We start from the raw sequence: 12,847 nt of genomic DNA, 5'->3' as shown, positions 1-12,847 counted from the left end.
AACCTATAGAGCTGAGATATTCTTCTAAAAATCTTTTTTGAAATCAGCAAAAGAAAGAAAATTATACACATCTGGGATGACATGAGGGTGAGTAAATGTGAGAATTTTCATTTTTGGGTGAACTACCCCTTTAATTATGTTGTTTTCTCAATGGGGATTCTTCAGTGTTCATAGTTGTAGGGTATATATCAAACATAGCCATTCTTGATTATACTGTTGGAAAACAAAGACAAACAAATGACACAAAGTCAAATTCTACATTTAAATATTTACTTAATGAAGACTGAATGACAAACCTTAAATCATTTAACTTAATCAGCATTTTGCAAGTATTTAAAACAGTATTTTTCAACATCGATTTTTTTTAGCACCCTGCAATTTATTACAACACTATGTACAACACTAGCTTGTGTGAAAAGTATTCAAGCCGGAATATGTGGAATAACTAGCCAAAACAGCAACAATCCAGGCAGCCAGCCATGCCACATCAAAACAGTTCTTTAGAACATCCCAGAATTCTAGTTTGGTTCAAACAAATAAGGCAGTTGTTTTTAAGATGAGGGTTGATAAAAAAGAAAAAGGCGGAATTCTTTCAATAGCAACTGTCCTGTCTCAGTAAGTTTAATTTCAGAAAATCATTTGAGCTCTAATAACAACATTCCTGGCCTCCGTCTCTGCTCTGTTTTTGAGGTCTGATCCAGCGCTCATGGGCTCTGGATAAGTGCACAGGAAGAGGAACTAATTTTCCAGCTCAAAGTACACAAGCACTTGGATTGTGTTTTATTTCTGGACTGCCTGACTATTTATAGAACATTCTGTACTTCATAAGAGGCCGGAGGAGGAAAATGGGATGTACAGGGATCAGATGAATAAAGAGAACTTTGCTAACTGAGGGTCAAACTAACAAAACTAATCTCTGACACACTTAAATCAATTAGGAAAAAACATATATGACTGAATGAGCAGCTTAAAGATAAATTAATGAAAGAGTCACTGGAACAAATTGTTTTAACTCTGTCTGGCATGAGGAAGGTTCCATAACAGCATAACAAAATATATTTTGTGGTGATAAACCTAAATTGTAAGTTCTCATTGTTCTAAAGTATGTTTGTTTTTATACTACTTTGTCAAAATATAGTAACTTTCTCTGCCTCAAAACTGACTTTGTTTTTTTATTATTTGCTGATGTAACCAAGGCTGCATGGGCGGGACAACATATTAACCAATAACACCACAGACTTACATTTCACGATTCAATCAAATCCTGATGGATACAATAAAGTCCCGCCCAACAATATTTCTGGCTGAATATTTTGTTTCACTTTGAAACACGTATCATTAGAGAAGATAAATGTTGTCCCACATTGTCTTAAATACCTTTTCCACTCAGAAATCTGACCAAAGATAAAATAGTAGAGATGGGAACATGCAGTTGCTTAAAGGTATAGTTCACCCAAAAGTGAAAATTTACTCACCCTTATGCTCAAAACCCTCTTTTATCAGTAACACATCAGCCTCAGTCACCATTCATTTTCATAGTAGGGAAAAAGATGCAATTAAAGTGAATGGTGACTGAGAGTAATCTAAAATGTATGTCTAAAATGTGTTCCAGACAAGAAATTAAGTCATATGGGTTTGGAATGACATGAAGGTGAGTAAATGATGAGACTCTACTATAGATGGTAAATTGCTAGAAAACACACTGCAAGAAATGAGAGAGCTATTGCAGCATATTTTTCTGTAGACTGTTACACCAATTCCACGATTCTACAGAACAACACTGTCCTACATTGGCTTCTGGTCACCGCTGAAATCATGTAACCATGGCATCACTACTTTGAAGCACAGACAATTAATGTGCAACAACAGTGGTGTAACTCAAGGTGCTTGTCATAATATGCATGGCAGCCTTTCCCATGCCTGTGCAATATCACCCCTGTAATAGATGCTCAGTTTAGCCCTTTGCCTAAGCCGGTATGTTCACCTGCTGTACAATGAATGAAATCTCATTGTCATTTTGACATCTGGAGAGCATCGTTGCGGATGTTCACACGCTCATAACTACTCAATTGAGTGTTGTGCACATGCAAAGAGTCTGTCGTCTGAGCGACTAATGTACTGCTGTTTTCCTGGACTTCACTTAATAGTCAGAGCAGGTCCTGGACAGCTGCCAGATTAAATGTGCTATTTTCTCAACGCAGATATTTTAACTTATCCATCCTTTTCTTAAAAAAAAAAAAAAAAAAGAAAAAAGAAATCTGTGTTACAGTGTGGCACTTACATTGAAAGTGAATAGGGGTCAATCTGTATATGTTAAATTACACACTTTTTCAAAAGTATAGCCACAAGACGTAAATAATATGCATTTTAACATGATTTTAGTGTGACAAAATCAGGTACTAACCTTATTTTTGTTTACAACTACGTTGCTATGACAACCTAATGCCGTAAACCCTAAAACAACCATTAAAATGACTAATATAAGTTTTAACAGAAGAATTAAGTGCTTTTATAAAATTATAAACTAAACATTTCTGCCATTAAACCCTCAAATTGGCCCCATTCATTTCCATTGTAAGTGCCTCACTATAACCTCAATTTTTGCTTATTTTATTATTATTTTTTTTAAGAAAAGGAGCAACGAGTGAAAATTATTTTTTGTTGCAATCAACATTATACCACAAATGCTGTTGATTGAGCTTAACTTGTACTGAACCCAGAACATTCCTTTAAATTCACATTACAGTAGGAATGCATTAGAACAACATATCTTACATCCAATGCTAGAGTGCTTTGTTAAGAAGTGCTGAGTCACTGAACTCATGTGAAGGAATTTTAAGCTTCCTACTTACTATTTAATATACTGTGCTTCAGTTACTTGAACATGAAGTGTGTAATTAAAAATAATGATTGTTTCCAAACTAGTTTCTCAAACATTTTCTAGTTTTCAGTCAAACATGAAGTCCTTCTCCAAACTCACATATGGGCTGAGCCAGATGTCGACAAGTCGGTCTGCTCAAACAAACATAGCAATGTTTTGATATCGCTACAGAACAGTGTTTACACACTTCGGGAAATCAACCGATGAAAGGCTTACTTATAGTTGTCTCTGCACTTTAAACTGGGATAGGAGAAATTATTGTAACATCGAAAAAAATCACACACTTCACCTATAATGTGGTAAAGTGCTGATATTACTTATATTTATTGTTGTTCACATTTTTTGTGCAGCTGAGGTAAAAAGCTCTGAGAGTTCCATCTTTCCACAGTGTCTTGGCATGAGGATTTCATTGGTATAAGAGATAACTAATAATACGGTTTGGTATGTTGAGTTTGGTCACCACGTCCAGAGCTCTAGTGCCCAGAACTGTCCTAATAGTGATACGGCTCAACTGCTGCAGAGACAGAGGATTACCTGCAGAAACACAGAGCAGCATTAAACACTCAAATCAATAACTATTTAATACAATGCTTTGGTTTTCATGTAACATGTTGGTTTTAATCTTAAAAAAAAAAAAAAAGTTCACCCAATAGTTTACTTAACCACATTTGGGTGAGAATTGTGACATGTTTTAATATTTTGAATCGAATGCAAGTCTCAGTAACCTTGCACTTTCATTGTATAGATAAGAGCAACATGACTTTTACTTAACATCTCCTCTTGTGTTCCACATCATTAAGAAAACAGTGTTTAAAATTATGACTGAATTTTCATTTTGGGTAAGCTGTCCCTTTAAATCAATAAACCAATTGTCTTTACTAGGATTCCCAGCACATTTGGATGGACACATCCAAACATCATTCCACCCACTTACTATAAAGAAACATTTCCGATAATCTCCTTTATGTTGACATTACCCTCCATGGAAACCAAATAAAGATAAAAGAGAATCCACAATATAAACCTTACTTGCTTTATAAATCTACATTAAAATTTGGGCATTCAAGACCAAGACCTGCTGTCACATTATTAATAGACTAAAACTGAATGTTTTCAATCTGCTATTCTTATTTCGGTCCTTCATAGCATTACCAAGCAAATATTCATTTGCTCCAAGCAGGGCCGTTGTCATGAGGCATTCTGGCAATGTTGACCTGGGCCCTATGACAAGGGGGGTCCACTATGTTTCTCTGTGGTAAAGCCTACTCATTGGGCCCAGGGGTGGATGGGACCCATGAATTTAAGTGATGGACCTGGCACCTAGATTAGGATAGTTCACCCAAAAATGAAAATTCTCTCATCTTTTACTCGCACTCATGCCATCCCAGATGTGTGACGTTCTTTCTTCTGCAGAACACAAACAAAGATTTTTAGAAGAATATTTCAGCTCTGTAGGTCCATACAGGGGTCAAAAATGTTGACGCTCCAAAAAGCACATAAAGGCAGCATAAAAGTAACCCAGAAGCAATCTAATCTGTTTTAGGAGAGAACAGACCAAAATATAACTTCTTTTTCACTGTATATATATATATATATATATAAAAAAAAATAATTAAAAAAAAGAGGAGTTATATTTTGGTCTGTTCTCTCCCAAAACCGATTGGATCGCTTCAGAAGACATGGATTAAACCACTGGATTACTTCTATGCTGCATTTATGCGCTTTTGGAACTTCAAAGTTTTGGACCCCATTAACTTACATTGTATGGACCTACTGAGCTGAGATATTCTTCTAAAAATCTTTGTGTTTAACAGAATAAAGAAATAAATCTGGGGCAGCATGAGGGTGAGTAAATGATGAGAGAATTTACACTTTTTGTATGGAAAAAAGATGCAATGAAAGTGAATGGTGACTGAAGCTCTCATACAGGTTTAGATCGACATAAGGGTGAGTAAATTATGATAGAATTAAAAATTTTGGGTGAACTATCCCCAGGACTAGTTCACCCAATTAGTTTTTTCCGTACAATGAAAGTGAATGGTGATTAAGGATGGCAGTCCATAACATTCTGCCTCACATATACATTTAAAACAGTAAATGATGATAGAATTTTCATTTCTGGGTAAACTATCCCTTTTATGTTGTTTACATTCTGATGGGGAGCACTAACTGTTGTGCTTGGATATGGTCAACAAGGTGTCTTGTGGATGAGACACAGATTCCAGACATGACAGCCTGACTACACTAGAATCCAACCTTGGATCTCATCATCATAATCTTCAAAGGATTGTTAACAACATCACACCCAAAACATCCTGAGCAGCATCAAGGCAACGGACTGACCGTGAATCACCACTCGGTGCATTGCAAAATACAACCACAGCGCTGACACTTCACAATAATTATAATTATAATTATCTTTATTTATCACACATTATACATTTGCACATATACAGTGAAATTCTTCTTTTTCACATATCCCAGCTAGGCTGGGGTCAGAGTGCAGGGTCAGCCATGATACGGCACCCCTGGAGCAGATAGGGTCAAGGGCCTTGCTCAAGGGCCCAACAGTGGCATCTTGGTGATGCTGGGGCTTGAACCCCTGACCTTCTGATCAGTAACCCAGAGCCTTAACCGCTGAGCTACCACTGCCCCTACCATAACACTTAACATTAACACTTCAACACTTCAACACTTCATCACTTACAAAAAAAGTCATAAAGTTATTTGTTATTTTTATCCAATACAGAACATTAACATTGATTCCTCACACAATATAATGTATCATAAACAACTGGTTCGGTTGGTACTACGACTTGATCATTTAGCCATGGGCACAATCTGGTGGAGACTTCCGGTACTACAACTTCATTACAAAGTTTTCACGAGGCTTCTTCTCAGACACTCTAGTCCAGCGGTGTCAAACTCGGTTCCTGGAGGGCCACAGTCCAGCAGAGTTTAGCTCCAACCCTAACTAAACACACCTGAAGCAGCTAATCATGGTCTTTAGGAGTGCTTGAAGATTACAAGGAGGTATTTTGGAGCAGGGCTGGAACTAAACTCTGCAGGGCTGCGGCACTCCAGGAACTGAGTTTGACACCCCTGCTCTAGTCTATCCTACAAAATTGTAAACAATTTTACAATGCAACTTAATGCAGAGCTTTAGTAAAAAAAATATGCCTTAATCTTTCTGTACAGTTCCACTGAAGGTTGTTTTGATTTTAACTCACTTTCACAAAGCCGAAGACAGTGTGCAGAGGGCGTGTTCAGCCTTGTGTAGTCGACTGGCTTCTTATCGTGTTTGTCTCGGGCATAAATGTCGGCCCCGAACTCCACCAGCAGCTCAATCATGTCCACATTGTTGGCCTTTGCTGCGTGGTGCAAGGCCGTCTCATGCAGCCTAGCAGCATTCACTCGCGCACCTTCATACAGGAATGACACACAGGACTACTCTTAACAACACAAATCTACAGACACAAATTTCTGTATTTGTAGAAATGGAACAATTCAATCATTTGTGCCACTTTTGACATTCCTTTAAATATGTTTTGGTTGATTTCAGATGTCAGCTACTTATTACAGTCGAGCACTTTTCCAAAGCAAATTAAATCAGCAAAATCAGGTTAAATTGTCTCTAATATAGCTATATAATCAGAGTTGGCATTCCGGAGGGCCGTGCCCCCTCCCCACTTCTTTTTCACGACGACCGGGTCGGTAGTTTTTATTTTTTTCCTCATACGAAGTTCATATTTATATGTCGTGTCACTGTGCTTCACGGTTCTATCCGGGGTGGGGGTCTGGTCATCCACGCTTTTGGGCTAGTTATTTTCAGTAGCCCATTTATTTATTTTTTGATTGCTGGTGATCATATTGTTTTTACGTGTTTTTGCACGTCGATGTTTACGTACTGTTAAGTTAGCAAGCCGTTGGATTGGAACTGCCAATTTTTTGTGAAACGAGACGAATACTCATCCTCAGACTGTGATGATTCGATTTTGGCATTTGTTTGGAATAGAGGTCTGCAACCTGACATGAGCCCGACGGGACCCAAGAACCCGAAAGGTTTTAGGCCGGGTTCAGGTCAGTTTTTCCAAGTAGGACTTTGTGTTCGGGTCGTGTTTGTAATTAATAAAAAATATAAATATATTAATAAACAGGCTTAACAAACTTGTTTCGCGCACGTGCTCTCACTCACAGAAGTGCACGAACGGATGTGTTAGGGGCCGTTCACACTGAACGTGTTTTTGTGCACGTCTGTTCTGTTTTCCCATTGTTTAAACACATGCTGGACAATGTCTTTGACATTTGCACTGCGTATCACTTTTTGGACCGGCATATTTTAAACACCATGTCAAATTAAAAAGTACTTCACATTTTCAAAAATGCATGTTGAGACACCTGCACTCTGTTTCCTTCTTTGAGCTGTGTATACATTGTTTTTAGCGCAGTTGTCACAAAGATTCAACATTCTAAACAAGTTCAGGCTGCATAGAGGGGACTGTTGCATTGGATGCAGTCATCAGCGCTATTGGTTTAGTTACTGAGTTATTGAGGGAGTTTTGTATTTATTGCGGGTCTCGCGCCCATATTTTTTGTTTTCTTTTGCTTAAGCCAGTCGGTCCTAACCGTGGGTGTTTTTTGAGCCTGTAACTAGGAGCCAGTGCACTCCCTCTTCTCTGACCCTTGCGGTTCATCCGGAGATATTAATAGTATATTTGCATATTTAGTAATCTTCCTTGCAGTTCATCCGGAGGTAGAAGTATATTTGTATATTTAGCAATTTTCCTTGCGGTTCTATCTGAAGGGCACTACTTATCTCTGTTGATATGGCTTACTACTCCATTTCTTCTGCTTACCCACTGAATTGCAGGCTCTGTCCTAATGAGCTCCTTCTTGATGATGGGACCCATGCCCGCATTGTAGTTTGCTGCCTGTGTCTGAGAGACAGTTGCGTTTGGCTGGAATGGACCACAGCCGAAAATCGAATCTTTTGCAAGCGGATCTGTCTTCATGGCAGAAAACTCATAAGCGTCGTACCTCAGCGGCTACTGGCGCTCCCCCAGCAAAGAAAACATTTGCTGCTAAAGGCAGCCATTTGGCAGGTCACCTGTTGTCAAAGAAAGCTGCTGGCCTTTCTTCAGATATGGCGATGAAACGTCTTCTGCAGGCCCTTCAGCCAGCAGACTTTGTTCCTGCTGCTGTTACAGGTTCCACTGAGGACGCTTGTTCCCATTCATCAAATGAAGCTACTGGTTCTCCTTACCCTTCTCATAGCCCCCACATTGATGCTATGTCTGTGCTTCTGACACACATTTTCAAGACCGCTGCTGAGCATGATCATTTGCAGGGCATGCCAGTGGGGTAAACTATAGCTGGTGGCTCTGGTGAAGGCTCACATAATTTTTCAGGGACCGTTCCACCTCCAGTGGATGACACATTGGAAGTGCTTCAGATGGCAGTGGCTCGCCTTCGCCTTGATGAGTGCCCTGCACATCCTGTCCAGTCCAGTGTATTTTTCCGCATGTCTTCAACCATGGATGCCTTTGCTATGCCTGCGTGTGAGGACTTTGTGGCAGAATTTTCAAGTGCCCTTAATGGACCAGGTACAGCCAAAAGGCATTCCAAAACTGCACACACTTTGGCTTCAATGGCTGACGCGGAGTCCATTGGAGTGCGAAATGTGCCAGAGGTTGAAATAGCCGGTAACCGTGCTGGTAGTGTCACCAGATGGAGCACTTTGAGGGAACATTTGATGCCCTAGTACCCAGTGTGGCCGCACAGATTCCTTTCTTAAAAAAGCATACGAGTCAGTTGCCTACATCACTCATGCTGAGAACACAATCTGCCAATTCATTCTTGCTGCCTCTAGCTCTTTGGAGTATGTGGATGTGGATTCCTCTGTTTCACAGTTCTTACAGACGGCCTTGCTGGCCAACGCAATGACGCTTCTGACTGCTCACCATCAGGTGTGACTCGCTCAATCCCAATTTGCCAGAGGACTATAAGAAAACCCTGAGGGATCTACCCATTATCCCCAGGCATCTTTTTGGTCCAGACATCTCTGAGGTGTTGGAAAAGTGCATTTGTCAGTTGTCTGCGACCACCTAGCAGCTCACACAGGTGCAGCGTGCATCATCGTTATGTGCCTATGCAGCCACGTTTCCATCATATTCCCCCAACCAACCTTAGACCCAGCAGAGATTCGTAGCTCTGATGATGCCCACATGCGTCGTCCCCATGGTAGTTCCAACCCCCACATACCCCAGGGGGACCGTGTTAACACAACACGAACCTTTGGGTCTTGACGACACTACTCAATGGATATACATGTCGCAGTGCATCACAGGAAGTTCCTGCGGTTCAGTTTCAGGAATCAGACTCATCAGTTCAGGTTCTGCCCTTTGGCCTTTCCCTAGCACCTTGAGTGTTCACAAGGTGCATGAAGGCTGCTCTTTCACCCATATGGTCCCAGGGGTTGCGGATCCTACCGTACCTGGACGACTGGTTAAAAAAGAAGGGTGTCAATCTATCAAAACAGAGGCTTTCACGCTGGGTTTTTAAGGTTATTGCCATGGCATACAAGAAGGCTCAGCAACCCTTGCCTGGGGCAGTCACTTACCATTCTACCAGGGCTGTTTCCGCTTTGTGGGCTGCTTCAGGGGTGTTTCCCTTACTGACATCTGTGCTGCAGCCACCTGGTCCTCTCCCTGTACCTTCCTGCGATTTTACAACGTCAACGTTGCCTCATCCCATGATGTGAGCTCTGCTATGCTCCGGCAATAACTCCTGCGTTTTTTTTGGGTGAGTTATTCCTTGTGACATTTTGGTATTATAGCACCGTCTCTGGCGGTCAGGAGGAATGAAACAGAATGCTGGTTATGGATGTAACCGTGGTTCTGTTTATTCTGGATGACCGCCAGAGTTCCTTGTCACTCGGAAGACGCAAGAAAGACATTCTGAGGCGGGTTGCCGAGCTGCATTGGTTTATATTTCTCTCAGCTCAGCTTATGTCACTACGTGAATTCGTTGGTATATGTTTTCAACCTGGCTGGCGCTGCGATTATCCACTAATATAGCACTCTCTGGCGGTCATCTGGAATTCACAGAACCACGGTTACATCCATAACCAGCGTTTTCAGTTACAGATGCCATTGTATAAATTCACTATTCACAGTCAGCCATGATTAATTTAATAAATAAGTGAAAGTGTCTAATAACAGGGTGGTTATTGAGATTAAGCGAGTAGTATTCGGCTGGTCATATGATCATAACATGGAAGCCCCCATGTGTGGACCCTCTCCGTGTAGATTTAAACAGCTTTTATAAGGTTACTGATATGACTACAGTCCTCGTCTCGTGTGAGTATTCATGATTTTTTTACATATGTTTCAAAATTACAATTAATTTCTTTTGGAGTAAAAAAGAAAGACATTTTTAATGAGGAAAAAAGTATTGAGTGCACCTTTAATTAAGACTTTACCTGCATTCAGTAGCACCTTGACACACTCCAGGTGTTGGCTGGCACATGCTACATGTAGTGGGGTACCATAGTACAGGTCATAGGCCTCCAGACTGGCTCCTTTAGCTATCACTAACTTTACACAATCTTCATTACCTGAAAAGTCATACAAAATACATTCATATTGACATATGACGATATTTGCACATGGTAAGTTACATTAAGGTTAGGGTTTACACTCAAAAAAGTTAATCTGAACAATTTAATTAGCAAAATTGAGCTAGCCTGTAATACTACAGAAATGTAAATATGCAAAAAGGCAAAATAAAAAAATTAAATACACATTATATCCTTAATATGCATGAATATATCACCCTTTACTTGTATCTGTCTCATTATATCGGCTTGACAAAGCCACCATGCTGTTATTCTATAAACTTTGTTAAAGGAATGTTCCGGGTTCAATACAAGTTAAGCTCAATCGACAGCATTTGTAGCATAATACTGATTACCACAAAAATAAAATATTTGCTTTTATTTTTTAAATAAAAGGAGGGATGAGTCGAAATTAATGTTTCAATCTAGCTAACTAGCTGTTTGTCTTACTGTAATATCTGTATAACCATCAAACATAACTAGTGTAAACATACAGACAAGGCTTTGTCAAGCCAATGTCAGCTTTTCTTGACAAACTTTACCTATCTAGTTTTCATATAGCATACACACACCTCCCATGCAGGCCTCGTGTAGAGGGGAGGTGGTCCGTGAGGTAAGGGTTGGGTTAACTTTTGCTCCATACTCCAGAAGAAGCCTCACACACTCAAAGTTCCCAATGGAGCATGCCTCACACAGTGGAGTGCTGCCATCCACATTCCTTGCATCAACCTGCAAACCCAAGAGACAATTTTGATTTACTGTTTTATTAAAATCACTGCTTCAATGTGCTTGTGTGTGGGACTGGTACCTGTGCCCCTGCATCCAGCAGCAGTCTCACACACTGCGTTTGTCCCCGTGTAGCAGCCTCATGGAGAGGGGTGATGGAGTCTACAGCCACAATATTGACTGAAGCTCCACTCTGAATTAAACTCTGCAGCACAGACACCTGACCCTGATATGCAGCCTTATGAACTTCTGTCCTCTCTGCCCAGAAACCTAATACACACACAAACAACCCTGCCATACGTTAAAGCAGTAAAAGCATAAACTTAAGCGTCAAGAGCCACACAACAGCCCACTTTATACCAAAGCTTTATATAGCATAAGAAGTCATTAACAAACATTGCTACATTATATAATGCTTAACAGATCATTAATGTACATACAACTAGTTAGAAATGTCATTAAACTATATATTTACATGAACCACTGGTCTGTAGAAAGCATTATATAATGTATATTTAAGGACTTAAGGTTTTTATACCTTATATTTAATTTTTATTAGGTTATGAAATATGAAAATGAAATTTGTATGAGGTTATAAAGCAAACACCCAAAGTATTTCCTTGTAAGTGAAAAATTATTGGCCAATAAACGAATTCTAAATCTTATATGGAAGTATTACAGTGTTAACGTTATGTTAAAATGAAAGTAATAATAATAATAATAATAATAATTTATTTACATATAAAAACCTAGTATATTATTAATACAAGTTATGCTCACTGGCATAATCATTGACTGTATGATCTGCTTAGACATTATTTGCATACAGTGTTGTGTCATATCGTGATACAGAGAACATTGTAATGTAAAATTTGATTGGTTGTAATAAATGTGTTATATATTGTTTCTATGGCATGCCACTGCTGTACTGACCGCACACACAGCACTGCGACAAACACGTTCTAATTCACCGCTACTTACCAATGTCACCGAAAAAATAAGGTCGTGCTGTTTCCACCTCCATCTTTGTTTTAATTCATATTAGTACCATATAAACCAAACAAAAAATAGCGAACAGAACAAAGCAGGAATCAAGTGGTGTTTACAAATGCGGCATGTATGTCACATGGTCATGATGACGTTTCACTGTGAACGCTGGGAGTTGTAGTTTACTGTGTGCAACAATCGCATATAACACAGTGTAACATTTATTTATTTTCTGGGTAGGTGTTATTTCCTAATAGCTTATAGAAAATGGCTATTATTCCCCACAAACTTTGCTTTTGTGACCAGTGATATTTTGAAATGTACCTATTTCCAATGAGAAAACGGTGAATTTGTGTCTTTTCGTTAACATAAAATCAGAAAAAACAACACACGAATCCAAATGAACATGTATTTATACTAAAGTAATATTCAAAGCCGTGCTGGTACACAATGGTAACATGTACCCGTCTCTTTCCCTGGCTTACTTGGTGCACCTCAAAGAGGATTACAGCAGCATCAAGACCTTGCTGGATGCCTTGAAATATGATGAGTATGGCTGGGAGGTCATTGGAGACTTCAAAATGGTAGCATTCCTGATGGGTCTCCAAGGTGGTTTTACCAAGTTTCCCTGCTATCTT

At 39.5% G+C, this 12,847-nt stretch overlaps 1 protein-coding gene across 2 annotated transcripts; it reads right to left on the bottom strand.

The window, feature by feature from the left end:
• Positions 1 to 1,602: 1,602 nt before the first annotated feature.
• On the bottom strand, positions 1,603 to 12,491 carry asb13a.2 (ankyrin repeat and SOCS box containing 13a, tandem duplicate 2). 2 transcript variants are annotated; one of them, XM_051689052.1, is made up of 6 exons: positions 12,204 to 12,491; positions 11,305 to 11,513; positions 11,069 to 11,225; positions 10,362 to 10,496; positions 6,112 to 6,303; positions 1,603 to 3,415 (listed from the first exon to the last, which is right to left on the bottom strand). In XM_051689052.1, the coding sequence occupies exons 1-6, from the start codon at positions 12,244 to 12,246 to the stop codon at positions 3,288 to 3,290; spliced, it is 864 nt and encodes a 287-aa protein (XP_051545012.1). In that variant the 5' UTR covers positions 12,247 to 12,491; the 3' UTR covers positions 1,603 to 3,287. The 2 variants fall into 2 exon arrangements, with proteins under 2 accessions (XP_051545012.1, XP_051545013.1); XM_051689053.1 differs by having other exon boundaries at positions 11,305 to 11,492; positions 12,204 to 12,486.
• Between the last annotated feature and the right edge of the window lie 356 nt (positions 12,492 to 12,847).

The sequence above is a fragment of the Myxocyprinus asiaticus genome, chromosome 45 (genome assembly GCF_019703515.2).
Source record: "Myxocyprinus asiaticus isolate MX2 ecotype Aquarium Trade chromosome 45, UBuf_Myxa_2, whole genome shotgun sequence".
Classification (NCBI taxonomy): Eukaryota; Metazoa; Chordata; class Actinopteri; order Cypriniformes; family Catostomidae; genus Myxocyprinus; species Myxocyprinus asiaticus.
This window is presented reverse-complemented; position numbering and strand designations above follow the sequence as displayed.

Coding starts and splice junctions, on each gene's coding strand:
- asb13a.2 (XM_051689052.1), bottom strand. CDS start 12,246: ATGGAGGTGGAAACAGCACGACCTTATTTTTTCGGTGACATTG. Junction 11,226..11,304: donor TGCTGGATGCAGGGGCACAG/GTACCAGTCCCA, acceptor TTGGGTTTGCAG/GTTGATGCAAGGAATGTGGA. Junction 10,497..11,068: donor ACACGAGGCCTGCATGGGAG/GTGTGTGTATGC, acceptor ATGACTTTTCAG/GTAATGAAGATTGTGTAAAG.